The sequence below is a fragment of the Drosophila rhopaloa genome, unplaced genomic scaffold (assembly GCF_018152115.1).
Source record: "Drosophila rhopaloa isolate 14029-0021.01 unplaced genomic scaffold, ASM1815211v1 contig_163, whole genome shotgun sequence".
NCBI lineage: Eukaryota > Metazoa > Arthropoda > Insecta > Diptera > Drosophilidae > Drosophila > Drosophila rhopaloa.
The window spans coordinates 13,549,880-13,577,356 of NW_025335043.1; the positions used below are offsets into that span (position 1 = coordinate 13,549,880).

General features: G+C 37.0%; 1 protein-coding gene across 3 annotated transcripts; it reads right to left on the reverse strand.

The window, feature by feature from the left end:
• Positions 1-1,780: 1,780 nt before the first annotated feature.
• Positions 1,781-26,311, reverse strand: LOC108039922 (lysosome membrane protein 2). 3 transcript variants are annotated; one of them, XM_044457830.1, is made up of 8 exons: positions 26,293-26,311; positions 12,521-12,809; positions 5,875-5,966; positions 5,653-5,810; positions 4,276-4,417; positions 3,151-3,864; positions 2,686-2,811; positions 1,781-2,627 (listed from the first exon to the last, which is right to left on the reverse strand). In XM_044457830.1, the coding sequence occupies exons 2-8, from the start codon at positions 12,798-12,800 to the stop codon at positions 2,247-2,249; spliced, it is 1,893 nt and encodes a 630-aa protein (XP_044313765.1). In that variant the 5' UTR covers positions 12,801-12,809; positions 26,293-26,311; the 3' UTR covers positions 1,781-2,246. The 3 variants fall into 3 exon arrangements, with proteins under 3 accessions (XP_044313765.1, XP_044313763.1, XP_044313764.1); XM_044457828.1 differs by lacking the exon at positions 26,293-26,311 and adding an exon at positions 21,226-21,520; XM_044457829.1 differs by lacking the exon at positions 26,293-26,311 and adding an exon at positions 19,872-19,887.
• Positions 26,312-27,477: the final 1,166 nt, after the last annotated feature.

Here is a 27,477-nt window from a genome sequence, read left to right on the forward strand (position 1 = left end):
ACGCCGAGCAAATCGCTCCAGATTCGACAGGGATTCCACCATAAGACGGGATTTCACTTGACTTCTTGGGATGCTCTCAATGGGGGTAGTTCATTTTTGAATAGTAATTTGTTTTATATTAAAATTTAAAGTTTTTAGCCTGTGGCTAAGGTCAAAAAATAATGACTTCTGATATTAAATTATAAGTAAAATATTTTACATTTTGTACTTCTTATTTAATTCATTTTATGTTTCCAAATTTAATATCATAAATTTAAAGTGTCTTAAAATCTTTTGATTTTTCTTTCGGAAATTTATTTTTGTATTTGATTATGAAATACAAGTTTTTGTTTTTAATGTGTTCAATGTGTTTTACATTCCAAATTCAGCTATTACTCCAGAAATACCTTAAAATTATTATATTTGTAGTGCATCACACACTTCGACTTGCTGGCAGCAAAGCAACTTTGATTGTTTTTATTTACTTGGGCCATTTCTTTTGCCATCTTTTTGCCGCCTGCAACATATGGCCAGAATTTTTCCAATTGTACTCACGCATTTTCCAGGCCACCCCCAAAAGGAAACCCACCCCAGAATTCCACCCAAATGGCAATGAAGATCTCGGGTATTGCTGTGTGGATTTTGATGTGCCAATTGTTTTTATTCGATTTTATGGTGCGCCATAAACGAATTTTTAACTTTTGTTGTCCTTGAGGTTTGGCGGCCATTTCATTGGGAATATTGGAGGATTTGGAGGGGGTTTTGTAGGGCTGCAAATGTATGTGTGGCTTACATTTATGATGCCTTTGGCAGCACATGTTGTCGGCGAATATTAGTTTATCACTCGCCATTTTATGGATTTCCAAGTGGCTGAGGGAAATTAGAGAAGCATAACAACTTTTTCATGGTTTATTCCTGGAGACTGGGTATTATTATATCTAGCCACGCCCATTTGCCGCAGCATTTCGCTACAATCCTCCCAGGGAAATGGCAGGAACATAAACCCCCTTTTCATGTACAAAGGAGGCGCAATGAATTGCGCCTTTAAGGTTTTCGTTTAAGTGAAATGTCAGCAACAGAAATTGAATCGAAAATTGTAAAATTGGTTTTGTATAAACATTTTTGCCAAATGAAATGAAAACGCTTTTCTTACGACTTGTGCCGCTTGCCTCCTGCCTGCCATGAAATTTCATTCTTTTGATTCGTTTTCCTCTTTTCCTCGGTTTTCCTCGTTTTCCGGCTGACTCCAGAGCAACATTGCAAAACATCATATTTCTTGTGCCTGTTTTTTATTTCCGAAACAAAAGCCCAGCCGAGTGGTCTAAACTAGCCACCCCCTCCGCCCCTTTTCCACAACTTGTGTATAATTTATTGCTCATACGACCCGTGTGCGTGTGTGTATTTTCAGTTTTCTTTTTAGTGAAAAAAAGCAGAGAATGCTTGGCTGTGTGGAATTGTGGAACCGTCAAAAGTGCGTCAATCAACAAAAACTTCAAGGAAACGAAAAGCCAGTGCCTCTGTTTATTTTCTAGTGCATTTTTCCACAGTCCTGCGTTTTTTATTTACTTTGATTTATAAGAGTCAGGAATTGTTCTGGGAACTGCCAAAGCCCGAAGATGGAGAATCTGCTGTTAACAAGCAGATTTATGCTTACAGCTTGGATTTATGGGGTCTAAAGAACATTTTTAGGAAGTGAGGCAAAAAGTGCGGTTTAATTTTCAAAATTTTATAAAAGATTCTTATCGGGTCTATTTTTGTAAATTAAAAATCCAGCCCAAATCCCATAAAAAGTGGTACACTTTCCAGAAAATTTGCAATTCACTTTTATATTACATAATTTCGTACATCCTCAGCCTAAACATTATTTAACAAATACATAAAATATAGTTAATGTCTACGACTAACTAAGAGTTACGGCTAGCAAAACTAGAAATGAGTGCTTGCATTTTTCACATTGTAATCATTGACTAGTGAACTATTTGTAGCATTCCATTGACAAAAATGTGTACAAATTCATACGTCTATCTACAAGATACAAGTTACTAGCAAACCCGTTTTGGCGTTGGTAGCAGCAAGATGAATAATGATTGATTGATTCGATGTGGAAACTGAGTAATGATAATGCTTATGCAGTGGCAAGAACGTCAAGTATATGCCACGATTTTGGCCAGAACGTAACTAAACATAGAGATAATTATTGTCAAGCACGCGCTCAATCAGACTCGATCATTCACTCCTTAAGGACCTAGTTAAATCTACATCTGCAACTATGACTCCTGACTGATTCCTGCGCTGAGGCTCTCGTCGATAATGGGCTGCGAGTCCTCCTGATTTCCTTCCCCCAAACAGGTGGCCATGGGTCCATGTCTCAACAGGGAGTAGCTATCCCGATGGTGCACCAGCAACCTGTGCTGCTGATGGGCTATGAAGCTACTGCCGCGTCGCAAGGACCTTCTGCCCATCTCGAGGATCTCCAGCGTGGGATCCCGGGCAAAAACAAAGTTCTGGTAGGCCCGCACAAAGCTGAATATGATGGCAAATGCCCCGCCAATTATCATCAGGTAGGATCCTATGGGCACGGCACTTGGGGCTATTACTGTGCCCAAATAAATCCAGCGCTTAATGGCGGGTGTTAGCTCAGAGATGCCCTGAAATGTTCCGATTTTAGTGGGCATTCTAAGTGTGCTGAGGAATTTGATAGCTCACCTCTTCCAGCCACATCACCGGAAAGACAAAGTCTCGAAAATCACGCACTGGATAGACGTCCTTGGCACGCGTCACCTTTAGATTCAGCTGTATCCGCACTTTGCCCTCCAGCGGTACTCCAAGTTTCTAAGAGAGAAGCGAAAATAAATTAGAATTACGGTTGCGGAAGAATACACAAAGTAGTTAACCAAAGTAACATAGTTGATATAGGAATGTTTACGTTCTAAAATGTCACGCAGAAAATAAAACTGAAAGAACGTTTACTCAGTAAGTTAGCTCAAGAAGTTTTTTACAACAAATTGATTTTAATTGTATCCTAAAGAACCTATTTTTTGTATAAAATATGTGATTGTCAATTTATTTTAAATGATTAAATAGTCATAAATATAAAAATCATCGGGAAAGTAGGGATAGTGTAATGTTCTTAGTTTTATGTATTAATGAAAGGAGGAATTTAAAACTCACCGGTTGTATTTTGAAGTACGTTTCATGCTTCTCTCGTTCTGGTTTCAGACCCTCCACAGAATTGAGAAGATCAGGATGGGACTCGAAGAAATGCGGATTGGATATGTAAACGGGGGCACCATATTGACATGGACTGATGTTCTGGAGACCCTGAATTGGCTCATAGTCGCTCGAATCGTAGCACTTGTTCTCCGGATTGTGGGCGGAATCTCCGTAGCTATTATTGGGCAGCCTAAACAGATCCGCCGCAATGCCATCCTTCTCCAGGCTCTCCACATATTTGAGTGGGATAATCCTACAGAGATCCTTGTCGTAGATATGAACCGTTTCGGATTTTGTAAGTTCCCGCGGCGGAAAGAAGGATCCCTCCGATCCAGCTATACTTGTGCAAGGCGGTTCGCTCCAATGTGGCAGATGATCCATTCCATTGAGTGAGTCTATGTAGCCAAACTGATCCATGCTGTCCATGCCCGTCTTAACGGAGGACACCTCCGTGAGGGTGCCATTGCGACCCAGGAGCAGACCCATCTTCTCCATGGGTCTCATGTGCTTCGGATAAAACCTATGGGCTAAGCTTACCAGGGCATCATCGTAGCCAAAAGCCAACTGCTCGGCAGTAACATTGATAAAGGGCTTGAATTGAGCAGCCGTTACCACGACGGAAATGGTTTTCGACAGGAGATATCCTAGTTTCGGACTGAGACTGGTGAGGGTCTATTAAATAGGAGAATTTTTTTAGGATAAATCAGTGATAGTTAATCGAATTATAGATTTAACATGAATACAAATTATTTTAGATTAAATAAATTTACAACTCAACAAAATTTGTATATATTAATTTGTCTATATATATTTTATAGTGTACTGAGACTGGTGAGGGTCTATTAAATAAGAGAATTTTATTAGTGAAAATCAGTTATAGTTGATAGAATTATAAATTCAGCAAGTACACAAATTATTTTAGATTCTATTTAAAGAATTATTGACTACTAAACTTGTTCTTCAAATTATTAAAAGCGAAGCCCAAATTATACACATTAATTAAATTTACAACTGTACTAAATTTGTATATATTAATTAGTCTATATATATTTTAAAGTGTACTTTGAATAAATCCCAACTTACCAACAACGGAATATTGGGCGTGGTTATGGGCGTGTCCTTATCAATACTCAGTTCAGGAACAAATTGCAGTATCTTCTTATGCTGATATGACACGGTATAGTTATTCTCGTGAAACTTAACATTCACCTTCTGCATGTCTTCCCTGAAAAAGCGGTGAAAGAGAGAAATATCTTATCATTAATCAGCACGTGCTGCGAACTCGGTTTCGTGGTCCAAAGTCAGGGGCGGACAACAAAAAGCCAAAGCAATTGAATGTCAAGTTCAGTTTCATTTGGAGGCAGAGAAAATTCAAAGCGAAACCAAAAAAAAAACAACGAAACGAGTCGAAACCAACATAAAAAGTAACAGCAGATGACGGGCACTTTGGGACTCGATTTGTCATTGCGGACATCATTTTAGCTACTCATCACCATCTGAGATTCCCACACAATTTAATTCCTAAACTTCAGGTGATCCGATGATTGATCACTTTGAACCGAACCTCCTCGGGTTATCCTTCATTTAAACGGGTTTAAATATAGTTACATTGTATAGTATAGTGTGTCGAAGCCTATTATTAAACATTGCATTACATTTGCTCGAGCTCTAGATGTTGTAATCTCAATCAACGGAAACTCGCCTTCAAGAGCTGTGAGCTCATGGTTTAATTGGCCAACTAATTGCACGGCGGCTCACGGCTGTTGGCCAGTTTGATTGGGTGTTAAAATCCTAAGAGATAATTCAATTGTTTGCACTTTGCATTGGCTTATGTTCAAGCTTGGTTTAATCTGATTTTGATAAGCCAAAAATGGTTAAGTGATTAATAAGATTATTAACAAATATTTTGCGATATATCAGACATTTTTGGAGCAGAAATTAATTATAATATTTAACACCTACTTAAATATCATTCCCAATTAAGACATTTGCAATGCTAAACGACAATGTATTTCTTTGTTTGCTTGCAATAGTTTAAACTAACTTTTGAACTACAATTATCTTTCATAACTTAGTATTATTTCAAACGGTAGTCCAACTTTGCAGTGAAATTCCGGACTCACAGTCTATGCAATAGGAATAAATCAGATATCACTTCCTAAGCCTCTAATTATCCCTTCTAGAAGTTCAATAAGTTAACCATTGACCGTTTCCGTAGCCAATACTTTTAGCCACTTGAATTGCTTTTAGCCACTTGCGATTCTAATTACAGGTATTAAGACATCAACCTCCCAGCAAACCATGACCAATTGGAGTGCTGTGCTAAAGCCACCGTGGAAATTTATCTATGCACACGTTTATGCATAAAGGTATTCCAACTTGGGTGTGAGAAAAGGCGTAACAAATTATTCAATTGCCGAGATTTATGGCCAAAATGCTGAAACTGGTTGTCTTTCTTACCTGTAGACAAAAGGACCGACTTCTTGCAGATGGGGCTTCTCGCCTCGGAGGAAGCCATCTGGATTGGTCACATTGTAGATGTAGAGCTTGGTCAGTCGGATGACGCCAGGCCTTTGCCAATAATGATAGCTCAGGGTATCATTCCACAGCCTTAAGTTCTGGGGGAAAGTGCATTTTTAAATACATCTTATTTTATTTAAGTTTTTTTTATGGGGAACTCACCTTTAGTATAAAATAATCCAGCCAGGGCATGGATGATAAAATTATGCCTAAGATTAAAGTAATTATCCCAATAATTATCACAGCTAGTCTATCTAAAAAATAAACGAAATTATAAGATATTAATATTGGGATAGTTGATTGCATTGTTATTCAAATATATGACATCAAATATCATAGACATTTAAACACTAAAATAGTTACATTTAGGTAATTCTATATTTTTAAACAATTTATATAATGCAATGAACAAAACTTAAGTAAATATATCCTAGTACTGTTATTAAAACGCTGCAAAGGTAATCTTAGAAAGCAAAGCAAAACGTAAATTTATATAATCCATTTTATTACAAAAATTACCCCTAAATGCAGCTTTTCATATTCCTTTTTTAATGCCAGTTTTTAATGCAATTTCGTAAGGTAAATAAAATAAAATTATTTGCGAATTTCACGGTGCAATTTCACGGATGTCACATGCAATTACAACGGTCAACACTTGGGCTCGCTTTTAGCCATCTCGTGGGCAGTCAATCGTCAATCGCGATCTTGGCCGACTTATCGCCGGCGGACATGTATGACAGCTGCCAAAATTTACGACCCGCTGTTATCACTAATTGAAACTTAATCTCGAGCGATGCAATGTTAATTGGCCCATGCACTTAGCCTGGAAAGTGGAAATTGTACATGGGACGTATGCAACATCACCTTGTTGGCATTTCGAGGCGGGGGGCGTGGCCAGCAGCATCTCAGCTGACGAATCCGCTGATGATTATGATGATGGGCATACAATGCCAACGGGTTCTGAGTATTTTTTCACGGGTTTTTTAAGGCGGCGGCCGAGCGCCTTAATGCAGTCAACGAACTGATCGACACGCCGATCAAGAAAAACTGTTTTCGCTATCAAGTTTCGCCCAAAAGCCTCTGGCCCAAAAAAGTGCAAGGTGAAGCGTTTTGAAACAACATAAATTTCAATTTTATTTATTATTTATTATTATCTTTTAAAATGCATTTCGGCGCTGCTTCGATTTTTTGCAGGTCACTAAGTCAAAAACTGCGACGTCAGCGATAAGGTCGAAAAATAAGTAAAGAAGGAAGGAAGTAAGCTGGGGAAAGCGAATATTAAAGTACACTACAGAGTAAATAAATCAATTATATGGGAGGCTGATACTAAAAAATGTACAAAATATATAAATAAAATTAAAGTGACAAAACAATTTATTTTATAATTTTATTTGTCATAATTTGTATTAAACTTGTTATTAAGTTCAACTCATAATTCAATATGTAATGATCTAAAGTTATAAATTGAGTCTAAATTTCAAAGTATAAAATAGCATCGCTGCTATTTGATATAGTTATTGATGTTTATGACTATCATGTTTTAATCAAAGGTCAAAAAATCGAGTTGATTTTTTTAAATTTTTGTTATCAAAAGCTATTAACATATAACTTTTTTTTGTTGTGTACACTGAGCATATCGGATGACTTCACTCTATAGCTTCCATAGGAAGGATCGGTTGAAATAACTAACGCTATAAACTAAAGCTGCAAGGGTATTTAAACTTCGGCTTGGCAAATCTAGCTTCCGTTCTCGTTTTACTCATACAACATGTCAATTCTTCAAAGGGTAGGGTACAATAAAAGGCAGTGGGGGATCGAGATCTACCCAGTGAATGTCATAAATCAGCTTGGAGTTCATTAAATCCATATTGAAACTGGGCGCGATAATTGCTGTCAAAATATGGCCGGTTTGAGCAAAGTTTGGGCGGCTTCTTTATCGTGTTCCACTGACCCTGAAGAGCCCGGTGACCATAAACTCTGTCCCAGAGAAAGTTACGCAAAAAAGGAGAGTGAAGAAAAAAGCCAAAAAACGAAAACAAGTGTCATAAAATGAGGCACATAACAATTCCGAGCTCAAGGTCAAGGGAAGACAGCGCCTCAACGGAAGGCTTTATTCGCTTGTTCAGTTTTCCTAAGCTATAATGTTACTGCAATCGAACGGCGATTGCAAATCGGGTTTCAGAGCGAGATGGGAAGATATAGCCATATAGCCGTAGCGATATGGTCACTAAACATTTGGCACACAATTGATACGTCAGCGAACGACGACTGTTGACAATTATGCTGATCCCAGAGTAAGCACTGCTGTGGCTACTTACTTACTTTGATTTTTCTGTTTTTTGTTATGTTTTTTTGGATTTATTTTTGAGTTTACCTGCTCATACGGGCGTACAAGTTTTGAGTTACAACAAAAGCAGGGGCGGTGTATCAGGGGATTTTTATTAAAAGTCAAAAAAACAAGAAGATAATAAATCATAAAAAAGGTATTAAAGAAAATCTAAAAAATTGAATTGTAAGTAAATTAAAATTTAATTTGTTTTATGTCTTTGAAAATGAAATAAAGATTTTTTTAAATTAAAAAAACAGAAAGATAATAATTCATAAAAAAGGTATTAAAGAAAATCTTAAAAATTGTATATAAGTAAATTCAAGTTCAATTTGTTTTATTTCTTATTTTTAGTTTCATTAGTTTTTTAAATGTTAGGAATTTAAAATGTTCTTATTGCTCTGAAGCTACCCCCTTTTTTGCAAGCCCCTGCAGCAATTGGATTTGGCCACTGGTGTCATATGCTCGTTTCTTATTTTAAATTACAGCTGAGCACGCGATATTCATATTTCTATACTCGACAGCTAAATGAGAACCACGCACTAAGGTTCGAAAAAAAGAGTTAAAGCCCCAATCAACGAAAAGCGAGAAAAACTTTAGTGCAATTGGCGTAGACTTTGAAGCTGTTTAAGTGAAACCATTTAAATGGTCAGTAATATTGGCTGGGAGGCTTAAGTGATATATTTGGTGCCTGGGAGGTCTATCTAACCTGGTTTTTTATTTTTCGGTTCAGGCTTGGCCCCAAAAATGAAAAACAGACGAAAAAGAATAAACGTAAATTTCCCAATTGCCTGTTAAAATTAACGCTCACAATTACCGGCCGTAAAGCTGCAGCTGCTTCGCGGCTCTTGGCCAACAGAAAAGCAACAAAGCGTGCTGGTCATATACCATTTCAATAGACAGTTTCTAGTTCCCCCCAAGAAACAATACTGCATCCATTAACAATGGAGCTAAACAGTTGCAGTGTCCGAGACAATCGGGCTGGGATTTCGCTTTAGAACGTGCCGCTTAAAGCGAGATAATAATAATAATAATCCAAGACCTGATCCGGCTGCCCCTCCCACAATCTTTATGGCCATGTAAACACTTTTGTTTAAGCAAATAATGGCAATTCCTGGCGGTCCGAGTTCACTTCCTCGTACGCGCCACAATTTGCATCACGTGACCGCATCTCCTCCGCCGATCTGCGGATCTGGAATACTTTTAATGCGATCCCTTGGTGGCACTGCCCAATTAGCCGAAACCGAAACAAAGGGCAATGGCTATGGGCATGTCCCACGAAAAACTCATCGCAACCGGTTAGTTTCTTCGGGACGTGCCTTCGCGGCAATTTCGCATTTAAGTTATCGCATTTCGGCCCTTAATTAAAGCATTTACAACTGATTTTCGCTTTGGATAAGGACCCGAATGGAGGGTAAGCAAAAAGGAGAAGCGCCGGCCGAAGGTTAGGAACTGGATCTAGAAAGTTTGCCCCGAGATGAAAGGGAAAAATTAGCGAAGGCTCGTAACGGAAATCCTGGGGAGAAACCCACAGTGGAAAGAGAACTGGGATTTTTATTCGGTTGAGTCAGCAAAGATCAGGGTTATTATTGATGGCCACATTTAGATTCACTCAGGTAGATTTTAATATTTTAAATGTAAATGTAATGTAATGAAGAGCTTTCAAGATTTGTATTAATTATATTTACAAGAAATACATTTTATATGATTTAGTATTTAGTAGTTTTAATATTTTTAAAGCATTGGTCCATATATATCATATTCTTATGCTAAATTATTATGTTTATCTTTGTTATGTAGCTTAAATTTTTAGGAAATTTATTAGAGTTTACTCTTATAATTTTATCTTCAGTCTTTGTTAGAATATATCTATCATTTTAAAAGATATAAATATTCTATTTTCATATTTGTGCATTTCCCAAACAGCTCACTTAATATTTACGTAGACTTCTGGTTGGCTGAATTCTGTGTCAACATCTTAAAAATTCCGACGCAGAGTAACCAAAGCCGAGGCACGATCTTGGCCAGGTCTTAATGCCAGCATACGGTTATATAATCGCAAAACACACTCACAGACGTGAGCTGGTGTTGCCAAAGAATCCGCTGCAGTTGGGAACTCTTCTTCTTGAGCCGAGTCACTTGAGGCACTGCATCTCGACGACTACTGCGCCTGTTTCTGTTTGAGCCAGCCAAACAAATGGTCCCCCTCCTCCCAAAGCCCCCACTTTTGACATAGAATTGGCCAAAATGCAAACGCCGAATGCCCGCCTGCATGTGTTAATTTATGCTTACTCTCCCGATCTGCGGCATCCATGGCGGCTACTTGATTTCGCACTCGCAGCCAATCCACTCACTGTCGCTATCACTGGCCCCTTGAATCCACTCGGAACCCACTCGTTCACTCTTTTTCGGCACTCATTCACCGTTTTGCAGTTTGAGTTGCACCGGAAAAAATATTTATGTAGTTATAAAGATTGTAAGGTATGAAAAATTAATTTAAATGCATAGAAAGACACTTTAAAAGACTCTTTTTATTGCTTTTAAAAATAAACATATTTTAAAATAAGGGTTGGCATATTTTCTAATTTTTTTTTGAGAGACAAAAAAGAAATACAATTTTTCATTTATTTCATGCAGTGAAATTGGGACACCTGAAATTTTGTGTAGGTCAACAAAATGATGGACAAATGTAACAGTTTAAAAACACCATAAATTCAGTTTAGTTACTTGGTCTCTAAGTACAAAATATTGTAGTCACAAAAAAAGTAAGATATTCAAATTAAATGGTGTTTGTAAAACTAAACATAATTTTTTCCTGTGTGTCCGTTGAGCCTCCTTCGCCCCACTCAAAGTCTTGTCCATTGATTTGGCAACATTTTCATATTTGCTTTGAATGAGCTCGTGGCTATTTGCTGGTATTGGTAATCGTAAGTCCGAGTATTTGGCAGTTAATAGTGGCTAATGGTGCTGGCCACAGAGTTTTCAATTGCGAGTTTTCTGTTTTTAATGCTGCTTGTTGTTAGCCTGCTGCTGTTTGTAATGTTCGGGCATTGCACTACGGCTGAATTGCCCAAGCACAATGGTGAAAAAAAAATCTAAAAGCGACTAACATGAGATCAGCGAGCTTCCTTAATAAAATGTACACGGCTTATCTCAAACTACCAGTAAACATGCCAATTAAAAACTTGACTGTTTTGGTCTTAAAGCCCAAACATAAATCTCAAGGGGTTATCCTTCTGCGATCGACACGTCTCACAGAAGTACCCATAATTGCCCCTGGCCAAACAGCATCCCCTAGAAGTCCAATAGCAAGGCACTTGGCCAACATGGCAATAAAGCCAGGCCAATAGTCAAGTGCAAAACGCTTAAAATATAATTCTATATAAGCGACAATCGAAAATACCTCGAAAACGAAGTGAAACCGAAACCGAGACCAGAAAATAGAGAAAAGCGAAAAGCGAAACGTAAACAAACAGAGCCTGGGCGCAGTCTAAGTCTAAGCCAAGTTCAGATAGCTGCCGTCCCTCTCTGGCGAATGTTCTTGGCCATGGTTACTGTTTGCTGGCTTACTAGTTGGCTGGCTGTTTGCACACTTGGCTGCCTTCGACTAGCTTGGCTCACTCGGCGTATACGCAATGTCGGCCATTGCATAGAACGCTACAGTCTCTGTTTGAATTTGCGTTCGTGTCTGTGTGTTTCCTTGATTTACATCTGCGCTTAGTTGGCTGCTTAGTTTAGCTGTTTTCGACTCCAAATTGTTTTGTATTTTTTTTGGGTTTTTTTTTATTGGCTCTTGGTTTTTCCTTTCGTCCAAAGACTCGTTTTACAATTTTTCGGTTGCAGTTCTTGGATGACCAGTTTCGTATACAAGATTTTGCGGTATTTTTGAAGCTGTCAATCCGCTGTTCGTATTGGTATGGGCTTTGCTTTCAGCCAACTTAACAAGCCTCTGACCAATTTGGCAGTTGATATTGACTTTTAGTTAGCTAATTGAGCATTTAATAACATTTTTCCTTAATTCAATTTTTTTGGAGATTGACGAAGGTGATAAGAACTTGAGGAGTTGTCATTCAAGGCATTTCCTTTTTAGGGAGAGTTGCCAAAATTTGTTATTTACAAGCTTGAAGAATAGTATTGCCTTTTTGGAAATTAAATATAAAATATTTACATGTAAGTTAGAAAAATGAATTGTAAATATAAAAGTATTTGTGTTGAAATATTACATTTCTGCCTTTAAGAAATGGGAATAGTTTTTATGATAATAATATAATAACAAATCAATACTTAATTTGTTTATATAATTTTTTAGTTATTCAGAAATTTTCCATAACTCCAATTGATGTATTGCTTCATGCTGAAATTGATCTACTAATTGTTGTTGCTGCTCTCGCTTCTATATACCTCATTATTCTTTATTCATTAGAAATATTCCATTCGGATGACTGGCATATTTAGCGGTATAATTAAGTGGGCTGTACTTACTATTGCTAATCCTAACTCCATTTGATATCAGCATGGAGAGTGGCGTTCCTCTATGGGTCACATGGGGGCGTGACCTCCGCCCCGTGGCAGTTGACCCCTGTGATGGCTGTGTGTGTTGTTGTTGTTGCTGCTGTGGATGCTGCTGCAGTTGCTGATGCTGCTGCTGTTGATGTTGTTGCTGCTGCTGCTGCTGCCGTCGACCACGCCCACAGGTGGCCCAGTCAAGGAGGTGATCTCTAGCGGTGCGTCCATATCGCAGGTAATGTTTTTCCAAGCCCATAATTCAAGTCTATCGGGAGATAGTGGCAATAAAAGCGGTTGAGGTGGATTAGTTCAACGGCAATAGGGGACAACAACATATTTATGGAAAGCAATTACAAGTTTAATAGCCTGCCGTGTCGGCCAAGTGCTTCCTGGGGTCGTTTGTCTCAGCTGGAAATGCGAATAATTTCTAGAACCTGGTTCGGCCTTGGCATACTCCTCCTAAGATTCGGCTGTGATTAGCTGCATTTTCAAGCGGACCTACACAAAACCGCAATGAATCGTGCCATAAATTCAGTTTCAACAGTATAATAATATATGTTTTTATTAGTCCGGTGGCTGATAAATGCTCCATGGCGCAAAATACATTTGTCATTCGGTACGTGAGTGCCGGGGAACCCTCTCCGCTGGCAGGTCGTTACCTGAAGCCACAGACAATATGCTAATTGGCCACCGGCACAGTTTCATTTGCGTACTTATTAAAAATGCAGCAAATAAAATGGAATTTATCCGTGGGTCCAGGAAAACGTGAAGATCTAATAGGGATCTCAATGAATTAATCAGGCAAAGCGGAATCAAACTCAAGTCAATGCACGTGATCAATAATCAATGGGAAATCAATTGAAATCAGATCAAGTTTGGTTTCACAATCATTTAAAGGTTTGCAAATAAATAAGGGTTAGCTCTACAGAATATTTTGTAAAATGGCAATGATCAGCATCAACTAATTAAATTTTATGTCTCTTGTTTATTTCTTACAATTATTTTTCATTAGAAAACTGTCTATAAATGCTATTATATAAATTAATAAAATGGAAATTATGGAAAACGTGAAGATCCGTCTCAGAAAAAGCGGAATCGAACTCAACTCAATGATCAATAGCTAATTAGAAATCAATTGAATTCAGATCAACTTTGGTTTCACAATCAAACATTTGTATTAAATCAAACATGGAACTATCTTAAATTAGGTTCGACTTTACAGACTATTTATTAAAATGGCATCATGCTGATCAACTAATTAAATTTGATGTCTCTTGTTTATTTCTTACAATTATTTTTCATTAGAAAACTGTCTATAAATGCTATTAAATAAATTAATAAAATGGAAATTATGGAAAACATGAAGATCCGTCTCAGAAAAAAGCGTAATCGAACTCAAGTCAATGCACGTGATCAATAATCAAGTTTAATGGCAATGTTTTATAGTACAAAAAAACCGATGATTTGCATACCAATTACAGAAAGCAAAACAAATGACTAAGGCAACGAACTTTGCATGCTTGGACTTATGCTTGGAGTGGACTCTCTACTCTCAACTCTATTTTTGTCGCTCCAACTGTGAGCTCATAACTCATTTGGTCATTTGCCAAGATTTTCATTAAAGCCTCATCTCAAGTGAGGGCAAATTATTTTTAAGTGACTTCTGACATAACTGAAATGTTAGTTAAACTGCTGTCACAATTGAGCGATTTTGGTTTATGAACAAAGTTGTGTAAAGTTGGATACAAAACACAAAAAAAAGAAACAAAACAACAAAAATATTTAAACCCAATTTATGACATTTATATTTTGTACTTTGTCTTGCTTCTTTTTGCGTATCTCTTTTAATTGCAGCCAGATTGTAAACTGCTCTGGGCCAACAGACGTTGCCTTAATTTGTGCCATTTTGGCAGGGCAAATATTTAGCTGTACGCTTAATGAGCATATAATAATTAAGGCCGCATTTAATTTGCCAACTTCCCAAGGGTATTCAAAGGGAAAGGATGCGGAAACGAGCGAGGTTCTGGATAACGACTTCATTCGAAGTTCAGCAGTCGGAAGTGGCCATTATTTATCATCTCGCGAGTCGCGACACTCCCCCACCATTAACCCCTTGTTGCATACTCCTTTGCCACAATTCACGCCTCAACAGCCAGCATCAATCCATTAAGAAGTCCCCGCAGCTCGCAGAAAAAGCAAAAATGAAGTGGTAAAAATCGGACTGGAGGGGAAAAAATATAAAAGTGAAACACGTTTTTTACAATTTTGTGCTTATTGGCCACGCCGTGGTCACCTGGCTTCTTTGGCACATTATGTAATACGAAAATGAGACACCAGCACACAGTGAGATACTCCGGACTCTGGACTGGATTGGCTTGGTTAGAAAATCATTAAAAAATAGCACAAGCATTTGCGTAAAGAAATTTCAAAATGCCAAATGCGAAATTTGATTGACCTAAATACGGTTTTATAATAGCCATATATCCCCAGACCAGAGGTGGTATAAGGCAACTGGATGTGTTGCAACTGCCACATGCCACTGGAGCACCATGTCCAGTCCGTCCAGCAAAGCTTTCTAACAGCTGACGACGAGTGCGATACCCAACCCGATTCCACGGCTATATGTTTGTATCTATGCCCAGTCTCTCTCAGCCTCACTTTCGATTGCAGTTGCAGTTTGCTGTTTTCAGTTTTCAGTTTGCAGTTTCTGCCAGCAAAAGTGGTGGCAGAAGTAGGTTGCTTGGCCAGCAGGCCACTCCGTCTAAGCGTTCGTTGGCATTTGCCGAAAATCTACCTTCCCGCTTGCACCTGCTGCATGTTGCTGCTGTTGATGTTGCCGCTGTAAAATGTTGCTGCTGCTGCTCGCGTGCATTTCAAAGTGTGAGTCAAGAGCTGCGCCTTCTTTGGCGCCTGCTTGAGGGTATTGTGATAAATTCACTGGGAGGATATCGGTTTCGGAAAAACCCACATTTGGCTATGGCTTCATGAACTTTAAAAGGGAATATAAAATTAAGCAAACATTGGCATTAGCTGGCTTGAAAATTTTGGGATAACCAGTTAGCAAAATATGTCATTGTATGGATTTGTTTTTCATTGATTGGTTTGGGAACATTTTATACAACTCTGTTGTAAGTTAGCTTAAAAGTTGATCAATAGTTATTTTTTTAAGCTGTTCAAGAAATTGTATTAAGTAGGAATACTTTATTTGGCATTTCTTTAGGTTGAAAATGTAAAGACAAATTTAGTTATCAAAGTTTATAAAAGTACAATTTAATCGGCTTGCTAATACAAAATAAAAATGTATATATTTATTTTTTGGTTCATTTAGAAATATTACTTTTTTGTTTTTCAAACTTTTCGAAGTGATGTTTAATGTATATTTAATTTTCTATTCATACATTGTATTTTGAAGTGCAGTATTCTTTTTGCCTTTTCCCAATATTACCAAACATTGTAACCGCTGTCGAGTGTATCTCAAGTTCGCTGCTTTCCTTGAGTCATTCGGCGATGTTTTCTGTTGGCAAACAGTAGCCACCAGCTGGAGTGGCTGTTTCTCTGCCTGGCTGTCTCCTCTGCACTTGTTTGTTTTGGTTTCTTGGCAGTGCAGTTGTGGCTGCTGCTGCTGCTGCTGATTTAATAATTTCACACAGCTTCGGTTTCAGGTTGGCGTGGACTTTTTGCTCAGTAGTGCGAAGGTCACGCGCCACTTTTCTCTTTCTCGCATTTACAATGCAGGCTTCAGCTGCAAAAAAAGATCCAGTTTGGCTGGAGTGCGAGATTTCGGCCTGTTTTATGCATTTTTAATAAATTTCTGCTTAATTTTTGGCAGCCAACGCTTTATAATTTTATCGTCTTTTTTATTTTTTTCTCTTTTTCCTGCACTGTTATTACATATATAAAATATCAATTTTTTGGAATCATCAGCTGCAGCGCTTCCTTTTCCTCCTTGGCCGCTGGCACCTGAATGGCTTCATAAGCCATGGCCAAAAGGCTGGGCTCACAAAAGGGCGAGCACATGGGCAAGGGCCTGGCATTTCATAATTGGCATCGTTGGGAACGCGTTGATTGGCAAATTGTATGCAATTATTGAAACTGTGGGTTGCCTCTTTCTGTTCGATTTCACATGCGAAAGGTTCGTTCATCTTTCCCGCTGTTGACATTGAGATAAACATAAAAATCTTTACGGAAGTCTCCGCTCGAACCAGAGGAACTCTCTCATTTAGCTCTAATTGCAGCTTACACATGGGGCAGGGCATTTATTTGGCTATGCCCCCGGCAGCATAACGGCTAAGTGCACAGGAAGAAAAAACTTGAAAGTGTTCGCAAAGCTCTGATTGTTATAATTAACTTTTTGATTATTTTTAAAAGGCTATGTAAAGTTAATGCGGTTCTTTTGTATTTTGTAATCATTTTTGTAGTTCTTTGTGCATAACATTTTGAAAAGGATTTAATTTAAAGCCCTATTTTACATATAGAAGAGTCTATATATGATATATTATTTCTTATTAATTCCTAAAACATATATATCATATGATCATATATTAAAGAAGAGAACAATTCAATTACAAATTTTTCAATATCCTATTAAATATAATCGTAATTTTCTTTCTGTGTGAGAGTTTTCCGCTTGGTAGCGCCACACTTTCCTTGGCGGGGAGTCTATTCCCTCCAACTCCTATGATGCCATCGTTTGTTCAGCTCAATTAAGGCACAACGCATCGAGAGGGAAAGCGACGGCGATATTTACATGTGTATATTCATAGCTCAGCTAGCTAGGCCAAGCGCAACAAATCATTCTATAAATGGTACAACAACAACTACAATAGGAGCGATGTAAACAATTTAAATGGTATTAAGTAATTCAACATTAACATTAAACTTCATGTTATAATAATTGTTGTTTCAGGATTTGAGAAAATGGTGCAAATGGTTATGTGTGGAAAGTAAAATAGTTGCAGCTTAAACGAAAGACTTAGGAAACGAACTTGAAATTGATTGTGGTGCTTATTAAAGTGAAATTCTTTGTAGATAACAGATAAAGAGGATATAATGTTAGTCACATCCAAGTGTAATAATGATCATTGTTAAACAAGACCTTAAATTATTAAGTGAAAACTTTAACTTTTAAATTAAATAAAAATCTGAAATGTTTTTGTCATTTGTTTCTAATTAGCCACTATGAAATAAATTTAACTAATTGAGTATTTATTTCCATTTGTTGAACTTCTGGTTGAAAATAAAGATCAAAATGGATCTTGTATAACAGACTTATATTTTAATGTTGTATTCTCTGCCTCACATCGAAATCAAGAAAAACCCCCTGGGAAAAAAACCCTAAAGCCTATTTTTTAATAGTTCAATAACAGCTTTTCCAATTCAGATGCCCTAATTGAGCTCTCATCTTCAAAATCACTTGATTAGTTGTGTCGGCATTTGACACGCGTTCAGCTAAAGCTGCGAGCGGGAAAAACATTAACAAGATTGTTGTGAACGTCATGGAGTCTGGACGCAGTTGCAGTTCCCCCGGGCCAAGTCTGAGTCGCAGACTTGTCTAAAACCGTGGCCAATCACTGAAGCGTTGCCGGCCACTCCATCAACAGCAAAATTATTGGCAAATATTTTCCAATACTCGGCAGCAGCTGCGTGGAGTGTGGTAATTTATACGCACACACTCTCCCACTGTCTATTTTTGGGAACATTTTATGGCCTTTTTTTTTGGCGAAACCATTCGCGAAATGCTCCAATTACGCCCGAGAATTTCCATTAAATCAAAAAAGCCCTTTGCGAGCTTGGTTTTAATGCGAGTCATGAATCAATTTCGCTCGTTTTGAGAAGGGTCTGATCTGGTTGTCAGAGAAACAAAGCCGGCAAGGTCGTGCACCAGTGTGTGTGTGTGTGTGTGGGCCGGCAACTTCAATCCTGACCTAAGTCACTATATAAGCTTTATGTTGCCAGCCGATTCGCTTGTCTCGCCTGCGGCCGAAATTAGCGATTGATGGCTTTCTCGCACTTTAAGCCGCCAAATGGCAATTTGCCAATTTCTCGGCCTTATCAGGGGGCCAATCAGTTGGTTATTAAAGAGCATGGCCCGCTCATTATGTAAACCTATCTGCCAGATATTGTATGTTCGCGTTATTAGCAAGTGTGCCTGCCCCGGGCCTCTAGCAAATGAATCAGAAAAAAAACTACACACACATCACAAAACTTGTGTCAATATTTCAATTTAACGGTTAGGAAAACGGCGAAGTAACGCAACAAAAGCAGCCTTTTGTGTGACGTCTATTGCTCTTAGAGGTTTTTTCTTCGCTTGCGGTTAATTTAAGACAACTTCTGTGTCCACGTTTAAGTCTGGCCAATTGGTGGGCGGACAAATGGATGGACGGATGGGTGGGATGAGTGACTAGCTGGCTGTCCCAACTCCCAACTAAGTGTTGCAGAAGGTGTAGACAGCGTTGGAAATTTCGGCTAAATTGTTGTCTGCGGTTCACTTGAAAGTGAAACTGATTGGGCCTAAACGAAAAGGTGGCGTGATTAAATAGGACTAGAAGAGAGGGTTGGCGAAGTTGAAATGCCTGGATTCCCATGTTGTAATATCTTAAAGTTTCACAAAACTCGAAAAATAAAAGGCTGATTAATAACAACAAAAATTTGTATTCATCACTTTAATCCATTAAAACAAAATATCAGTCAAATAATAATAACAATATAATTTATTGAGGACAACTGACTCATGAAACAATAATTTTTAATTAGCTACAAGCTTAAAAAAATTGAATAATCAATGTTTTAACTATTGAATATTATTTAACAATTTTATATTTTTATTGCCTTAAACTTTTATTGCCCATTAAAAAAATATCGTTAATATTGTTCTTTAAAGAAATTATTAAATTTTCAAATTTTTAAATATTTAATAAAAGTATTGATTTCAAAGCTTTACCGTTTACCCATAATACATTCTTTTAAACTCCCCTGAAATGTCGTCACCAAATGTTTGTTTTTGGGTCATCTCACCACTATACCGACCTTCAAAACTTACCCGTTTATTTAGCATTTTCAATTATACGTAAATTGTTTGCGCTGACCCCTAAATTTCACACCATTTCACATAAAAATGTCTCAATTTTTATTACTTTTATTTCCTCTCAAGTGTTTCTATTTAGCTGTCACTGGGGTCATAAAAACTATTTGGCAAGATCTGCGCAAATGGCAAAGGAACTCGTAAAAGAGTCGTATTTGTCATCGAACAATATCGATATTTGACAGATAAACTAGAAAGATCTACGTTTGAGACCTCTAACTTTATTCCGTTAAAGGGTGACCTTACCTGTGTTTCTCTTTCAATTTCAATTTCACCTTAACATTGACCTGAACTCAGCCTGCATTTGGGTCAAACTTAATCAGAGGTGGGGAAAACGCAGCATTATGGGGTTTTTGGTACGTGTCTGCGGTTGCATACTTGCGAAATCCCCCACCAGCTGAAATAAACCAAAAACAGATCGAAAGACTCAAAATATGCATTTGGCCAAGAGACAAACACACGAGAAATGACCACTCATAACCACATTGCCGTTATTTTGCATAACTTGCAAAATGTTTACACTTAATTGCAGACTGCAAAAATGAGCCATAAGTCGAGGGAAAAATATCACAAAACTGATTTTTAAATGAAAATAAACAAACTAATAGTCGTTGGGCAAGGGCTCTTTTGATAAGTATAGATTTTTTGACGGCTCATTGATAAGGCAACCCGGCTGTCCAACATTTTGTAATCAGCTTAATTGATTTGCTCTCGTCTGGCGAATAAAATGATATTTTTGACAGCTCCGTTAATGTTTATAATCCAATTAAATGCGCACATTGAACCGTATTTCGATTAAAAAGGTGCAGTGGCTTGCCTATTTGAATTTATATAAAAGCAGGCCGCTGATTAAATTGATAAGTTCATATTTAAACGAAAATAAAAAGAGGACTTTAATTGCATATTGATATTTAATTACTTGTTGACAGAAATATCAAGTGAAATGTTATATATTTATTTATGTTCTCAATTTATTTATCTCTATATTAAATGGTTAATTGATTTGTACAGTATTTGTTATATTGCTTTGCAAATTAATTCTATGAAGGAAAAGCTAAAGGTTTTTCTTTTCAATTAATCATTTTTTTATAATTGGATTTAAAAAAATACATGAGCATTTATGTAATACAACATTTGCTGATTGAATGATATTTGCATTTAATCGATGATAGAATTAGTTATTTATCATAAACAATTAATCTTGAAGTTAGTATGTGTTCTTCTGAAATTTGAATAATAAGATAAAGAAATATATTTAATTCAGTTTGTTTGATTCGATTTACCAACCCAAAATTTGTATATTTAATAGAGAAATCAAACTCGTGCTTTGTAATTTTTTTAAATATTTATTTTACGAAAAATTCAATGTTTTGAAATCAGTCAAAGAAAATTAATTGCAAGCCATATATTTATTGGCACTTAATGAAAACATTACAGTCAATCCGCGAAACCTTAAACAGAAGCACATTAATAAAAATTCCTCACTTGACATGGTAAATATAATTAATGAAACCACACTTAAGAATTATTAATTTATCTCACACAAAATATTGCACTTACGCCCTCAAACCATAACTCATACGCCCCGTTTGACACTTACGTTTTTAATATTATCAAAAGCTGCACGGCTAATCCAAAGTTTTTCTTACGGGAATTTCTCGATAGGTTTTTCTGGGGCAACTTTAAATTTTTTGCATATTCACTGCCGCAAACTAATTGATTTTGTGCCAATTAGGAGTTGTTATGTTTGGTTTTTTGTTGTGTTTAACAATCGATTTCAAGAACTCATACTCGCATTATCCTTCGCACAGACACTCGTCGAATTCTGAGGATTTATTTAGCCGCATTTACTGACGATCGCGCCCGCTGGCGAGCATGTGTCGTTTTAAGTTGACGCGTCGGAATGAAAAACTCGCATGAATGGACCGTCGTCTGGGCAAGACGTTTTTGTTTAAAACCCCAAGACTTAAGTCGACTGCGGCACAGCGACGTCGGCAGCGACGTCGGCAGCGATCGCCGACTAAGTACGAGCGCTCTTTAAACTGAGCCGATCGTTCAGTTTTGTATCTGCGAGATACTCGTACTATACCCAGAGTGCCGCAATCCTCGCCGCCGTTTAGATTTAAGGTAGCAGAAATTTGGCAATTGGCTTAAACGCAGTCGAGGTGAGTTTCTCCTCTGTTGAATTTTTCCTTCTGGTCAGCATGTAATTGGCCCGATTGGTGCTGGGGGTTTTTTTTCACATTTATGCTGAGTCACCTGTACTTTGGGTTACTTCTCTTGTTGACTTGTACTTTATTTACACGCTTTTTATCGCCGTCGGTGGTTCTAGGTAAGTGAACTTGATGTCGTTTTATAGCTTCCTTAGTATTTCCGACTTTTGGGGTTTTTCTGAGGGATATGCGGTGCGATGGCTTGGAAAGAGATGCCTTTTACTCAGGATTTAAAGTGCACAGAGAGAAATTTAATTCTTTATTATAATAAGTAAACTTTTAAGGGATTAGTACAAAGATAATTTGTTGTGTAGAAAGGTTCTTAGGGTTCTTTCTAAGCAAGAAAGGAATTAGTAATTCACAAGTAATGGTAATAATTTAAACTGAATTTTAATGATTTGCCTTTTATTCAAAATAAAATGCTTCATATTTAAGTTACAATTAATTTTCTTTCTCTGCAGCTGCGATAAAACCAAGGCTAATTTCGACTGGATGATCCCAATGAAAACCAAGCGTTATCAATTACAAATAATAAACCCAAATTATCTACCTTGAAGGCGATGGTTGTGAAAAACTCCCCATTTGCCATAAACTGAAGTGGAAAATTTTCGAGACCGCGCAATTGCTTTTATGTGTCTAAGTAAACAGCCCAGATCGGGGGCTTGACTGCTCTGGCTAGACGGCTTAATCCAGATTAGAAATCCGTGATCACGCACTGACGTCATAAATATAGTTGTACCTATTGTTGATCTCACTTGACGGGATCTGAACTCTTTAATTAGAGACCTGTATGTAGATAAAAATTAATTTTACGGCCAAGAACTTGCTCATAAATTTAATGGATTTGATTTATTCCGCTGCATCGAATCAAGGACTTCAACTAGTTAAATCGATTATAACTTTCTTAGGCTATAAATATCGCCAAGTGATTAGCATGGAATTCTAGTATCTTACTACGAGTATTTACTAGATTTGTGAGCTTTACATATTGCATTGGGGTAGCTTCGGTTCTAGTGATGATGATAGTTGACAGCGCTTTGCTTACTTTAGCTTTCAGCACATTAAATAGCATGACCGACACCGGAAACTGGTCTTTTGTAGAACAATTTGCCGCCACAAAGGAAGTTTTACCCGCAGTTCAATGCGATTTCAGTAGGTCAAAATTCGCAACCACTCGAAAATCCTCAAGTGCTCGGTAAACTCGGTAGTCGGAAATAACTGCAATTCGCGAAGTGGCTTACAAGTGGCACAGTTACCCAGTTTATTGGCCAAGGATGCCACTGCAGTTATTTAACCCAAAAGACCTTAATCTAATATGTACAAGTTACCCTGAAGGTTGCAGTTGACAAGAACGACTTAATTGCAGTTGTGAAACACTAACTAAAGCACAACAAAATGTTTTTATATTTGACAACAATAAGTAAACACGGTGACACATGTTATGGGACAAGTTGTGGTCGTTTTTGGACAACCAAAATTTTAATTTATATTGTTTATAATTATAATTGCCAGCATTTTGCGGAAAAGGCCACGGTGGACATTAAAAATATTCAAACTGCCTCGGCAGACGCTCCACTTGAATGGCAAGAGGAATTTACCTTTTGAATGACTGTAGTCTTTTTTTTACAGAGGCCAGTAATGTCCACTCATTGCAAGTTCAAGTTTGCCAGACGAAATAGCTCGAATTCGGAGTTTAAATGGGTGATTAGTTAACGGCACGTTCGAATTAAGTGCCCTGGGATAGAGATCTTAACTACATGATCATGTTCGGTACTTGGAACTGAGATCAAAAACGGAAGAGTGCCAAAAAAATGTTGTTTTGGACAAACAAAATGAATAAGTGTCACAAAAATGACGTGAGTTCTTTTAAAAGAATAAATATAAACAGACTTAATTGCAAAAAAAAAAAACATTTTCAATTTTTTAAGGGATAATCGTTCTGGGAATTATTTAATGAGTTTAAGTCTTGTTTATTGACACTTAAATTGATAATTGATTTAAAAATCAATAAGAATAAATTAATTTCAATTAAATTATTTCTATAAGATGACCCTATGTCAACTGCAAATATATTTCTCTATTTGTTATTTTATTTTCAAGGCCTCAACATACAAATATTAAGGGTGCAGAAATGTGTGAAATAGTTGTTTCGGAATTTAAGTAATATATCCATAAAAGTAATGCTAGTTTTTATGGGTTTTTATTGTGATTACCCATTTTACAACTTACAAATACTAAAGGTCCGGCTTCTACCCTTAGCGCTAAACTGATATTAATGATTATTTACTTATAGCGGGTTTCTAGAAACTTTGCGTTCGTTTTAGTTTGCTTGCTAGAATTTTTCACATTTTAGTTTGGTTCCTTAAAATTATAAAAATCTCACCAAACAGTTAACGAGCTTACGCAATTCACATATCAACTGTCTGGCCAAGATTAAACTGTAATTCCTGGCACTTTGAATTGGCCAAGCCCCAATATTTGATGGGCCCTTTCGTATAATTTTTGCAAACTTTTTAATTTGTTTGTGAGACACTCGGCACTAACTATTGGTCAAACAGGGGCAAGGGCCCGGATTTGTATGGATATCGTTGATCAGAGATCAACAAAGTACGTCTAGTAGTAATACAAACTTTGAACCTGAGACACTTTCTGATTTGTTCATGATGAATGGCTTTTGAGGAGGGTGTGACCAGAACGAGACACCATCCTTCACATTGAGAGTTGATTCACCTGAACGAAAACGAAAACAGGTCTCAAGTGTCGCAATCCAACCTAGAGAGGTTACTAAAAAGCCGAAGCCTAAAAACCCAGCCAGAAAGATTGAGAAGATCAAACGGCATCTCATTGCCAGGCAAATCGGAAATCAGACAGCACGAGCCATACCCCTGAAATATGACCTAGCTAAAAACTAAAAAATATACGCAGTACACTATAAACTTATTGCCAAAAAGATGACGTGAAGTGCAGAAATTTTTACATATCCATTAATTCAATTATTCACTGCCCAGAGACGGTAAACAGGCTTGCAAAACGCTGCGTTCCAAGGGCCATAATTCACAGACGACTGGCCTAGAAGCAGTTGGCCCATCTCCCGTATTGGCCAACTTTTTATATTTCTTCTTTCAATTACCGCTTGAAGGACAACTGCAGCCCTGCAGGGTTCTGCGCAATCGTGGCTAATACCAAGCCAAGTCAAACCCAGCAGACAAATCTCTTTATTATTACGGCCAAGAAAATGAAAAGTTTTCGCCTTGCTGTTGGAGGCGTTGAAATGGAAATAATTACCCGCAGACTTTATGTTTTAATTTGTGGAAAATGCTTTGCATCTTTGAGGATTTTTCATTTGAGTTCATATGGTTAATTGCGGTTTGATTGAAAATGGTAATGCTGGGAAAACTGAGCGGGAAAGTAATGGCATATAGGGTAGCTCCGGAAAAACATAATTTTATCATTTGTCTTTATTACTTTTTGTAAGCAAGTTTCTTTGCCAATAACTTGTCATATATTCTTATGGGATAAACGTTATTATACACCTGTTTTAGGGATATATTTATTATGTATATTTAGATTAACTCATACTCTTATGTCATATAAAAAATAAAATAAAAAGACTTAAAAACTATTCGTTAACAGTGATAGAAATATTTTATCACCTACTTAACATAGCGCTACATCAATGTTAGCCACATTGTTGTTGTAGCCATGTTGCTGTTAGCTAACATAAAAGTTGGCATACTTTTAGGAAGAAATGAAATATTACCAACGCAAAAGTACAAGAAAATTAATTATTAGTTAAATGTATTATGTAAGTTATATTCCTTACCTAGAAAATTACTTAATATTCTTGTTACAAGAAACAAGTTGTCAACAAATCAATACTTATCAGCAAGTCATCAATTTTCTACATAGAAATTCCGCCTTCAAATAGATTAGGGCGTTACCTGTCAGATGATCTAGAAAACAAAACAAGAATTATCCGCGATTGCCCCACCATTAACTCGCCTCCTCGTTAATTTCCAACAAGTTTTCAATTGCAATTACCAATTACAGTCAAGGCTACTAATCTTGCACCGACTTTTTGAACAACAATAATAGTTTATGGGGGATTTACTATACGATCGCATTGCGGAAAGCTCCTCTTCATTTACAGTTTAATTGATCGTACTGTAAACTAACTATAAATGGTCTTAAAATAAAAACATTTACATTTATTAAAACTGGTTTAAGGTACTGTGTTGTTTAATGACGTATAAATGATTGCACTGTGCGAGACAGACACCAAAGAGCAAACAGTCGAGCCATAACTTCAGGTCAGTGGGGTCTTCTGACCTCGGTTCACTTACAGCGGGTTAAGGGTCAACAAATTGCTGCAAAGCTCGTTATATTTATTGCACTTTTTTCGATGCACTCAATCAATTGTCATTCAACTTGATCGATATATGCAATTCACTCACCCCTGGCAGGTCCTTGCCTGTAAAAACAGTGATTAACTCGCTCATTGCCTGCTATTTAATTATGCTGCAATTGTTGCTTAATTATTATGCAATAGTTTTTTATATTTTTCTGTGTTTTCTTTCGTTGTTTCTGTAGAGCAAGTCACTGCACTATATTAATTGTATGTGAATAAAACTTTGTATACTGCTGTTAATTAGCTGGTTGTAAATGTATTATTCTTAAGATATTTTCAGAAATTGTTTTATCTGGTTGTCTACGCACAAAGCCTCGAAATCAACTGACTGCCATAATAAATATGGAGAGGCTATGGCCCTTGGTTTACTCAATTTCAGATTTCTTTTCGCAAAATTCAGGAGCGGAGTGAGGGTCTAGAAATTTAAATGTTGAATTGATAGAGCTCGTTAACTTAATTTTAAAAATAAATAAAAGTAGTAGTTTCTTTTGTTTTTCTTAATTAATATGGTTTAAAATAAGTGTAGAAATAATAATAATAAATATGAACATTTTGGGCGCCTTCAACCTTTGCTGCGCTCCTATTTCTTGAAGCACATTTAATAAGTCTTAATTGAACTGTGCGGTTGACCTGTTGGCATGCGTATGAAAGTACATATAGAAGCATTCCAGACATACAGAAATTTATTCCGAATTATGCGTAAAGATGGAATAGGGCAAAAGTAGTGCTTATTTGTATAAATTAAATAGTACGCCCGTAGACAGTAGGTCTTATTGAATCCAACAAACATTTTTTTAAAATTTTTTATATTAATTTTCTTGCCCATTTTCTAGAATTGATCAAAAAATAGATATTTGTATTTCAAAAAGTTGTACCTAACTTGTGGTAAATCATGAAAACTAGACATTTCTCTTGATTTTTAAGGTATGCAAGACCTTAGAAATGATTTAGTTCTCAGCAAATTCCAACCTACCGCAAACTAAACAAACAACAAAATATGATTCCTTAATTACGGAGCCTTCAACCCTTCGATGTTCCCGGCAGGCTGCAAATGTCAATCAACTGGAGGCAAATAAAAACAAAAATGCAGGGCGCATTTATTTTGCATAAATGTAAATAACAATTTCAATGGAAGGCAAACAGTGGACTAAAAAAGTTTGAAAATGAAATTAAATTGTGCAATCAAAACGGGTGATGAGTGAGCAAAAACCGAAACGCCAAAGCCTGGCAA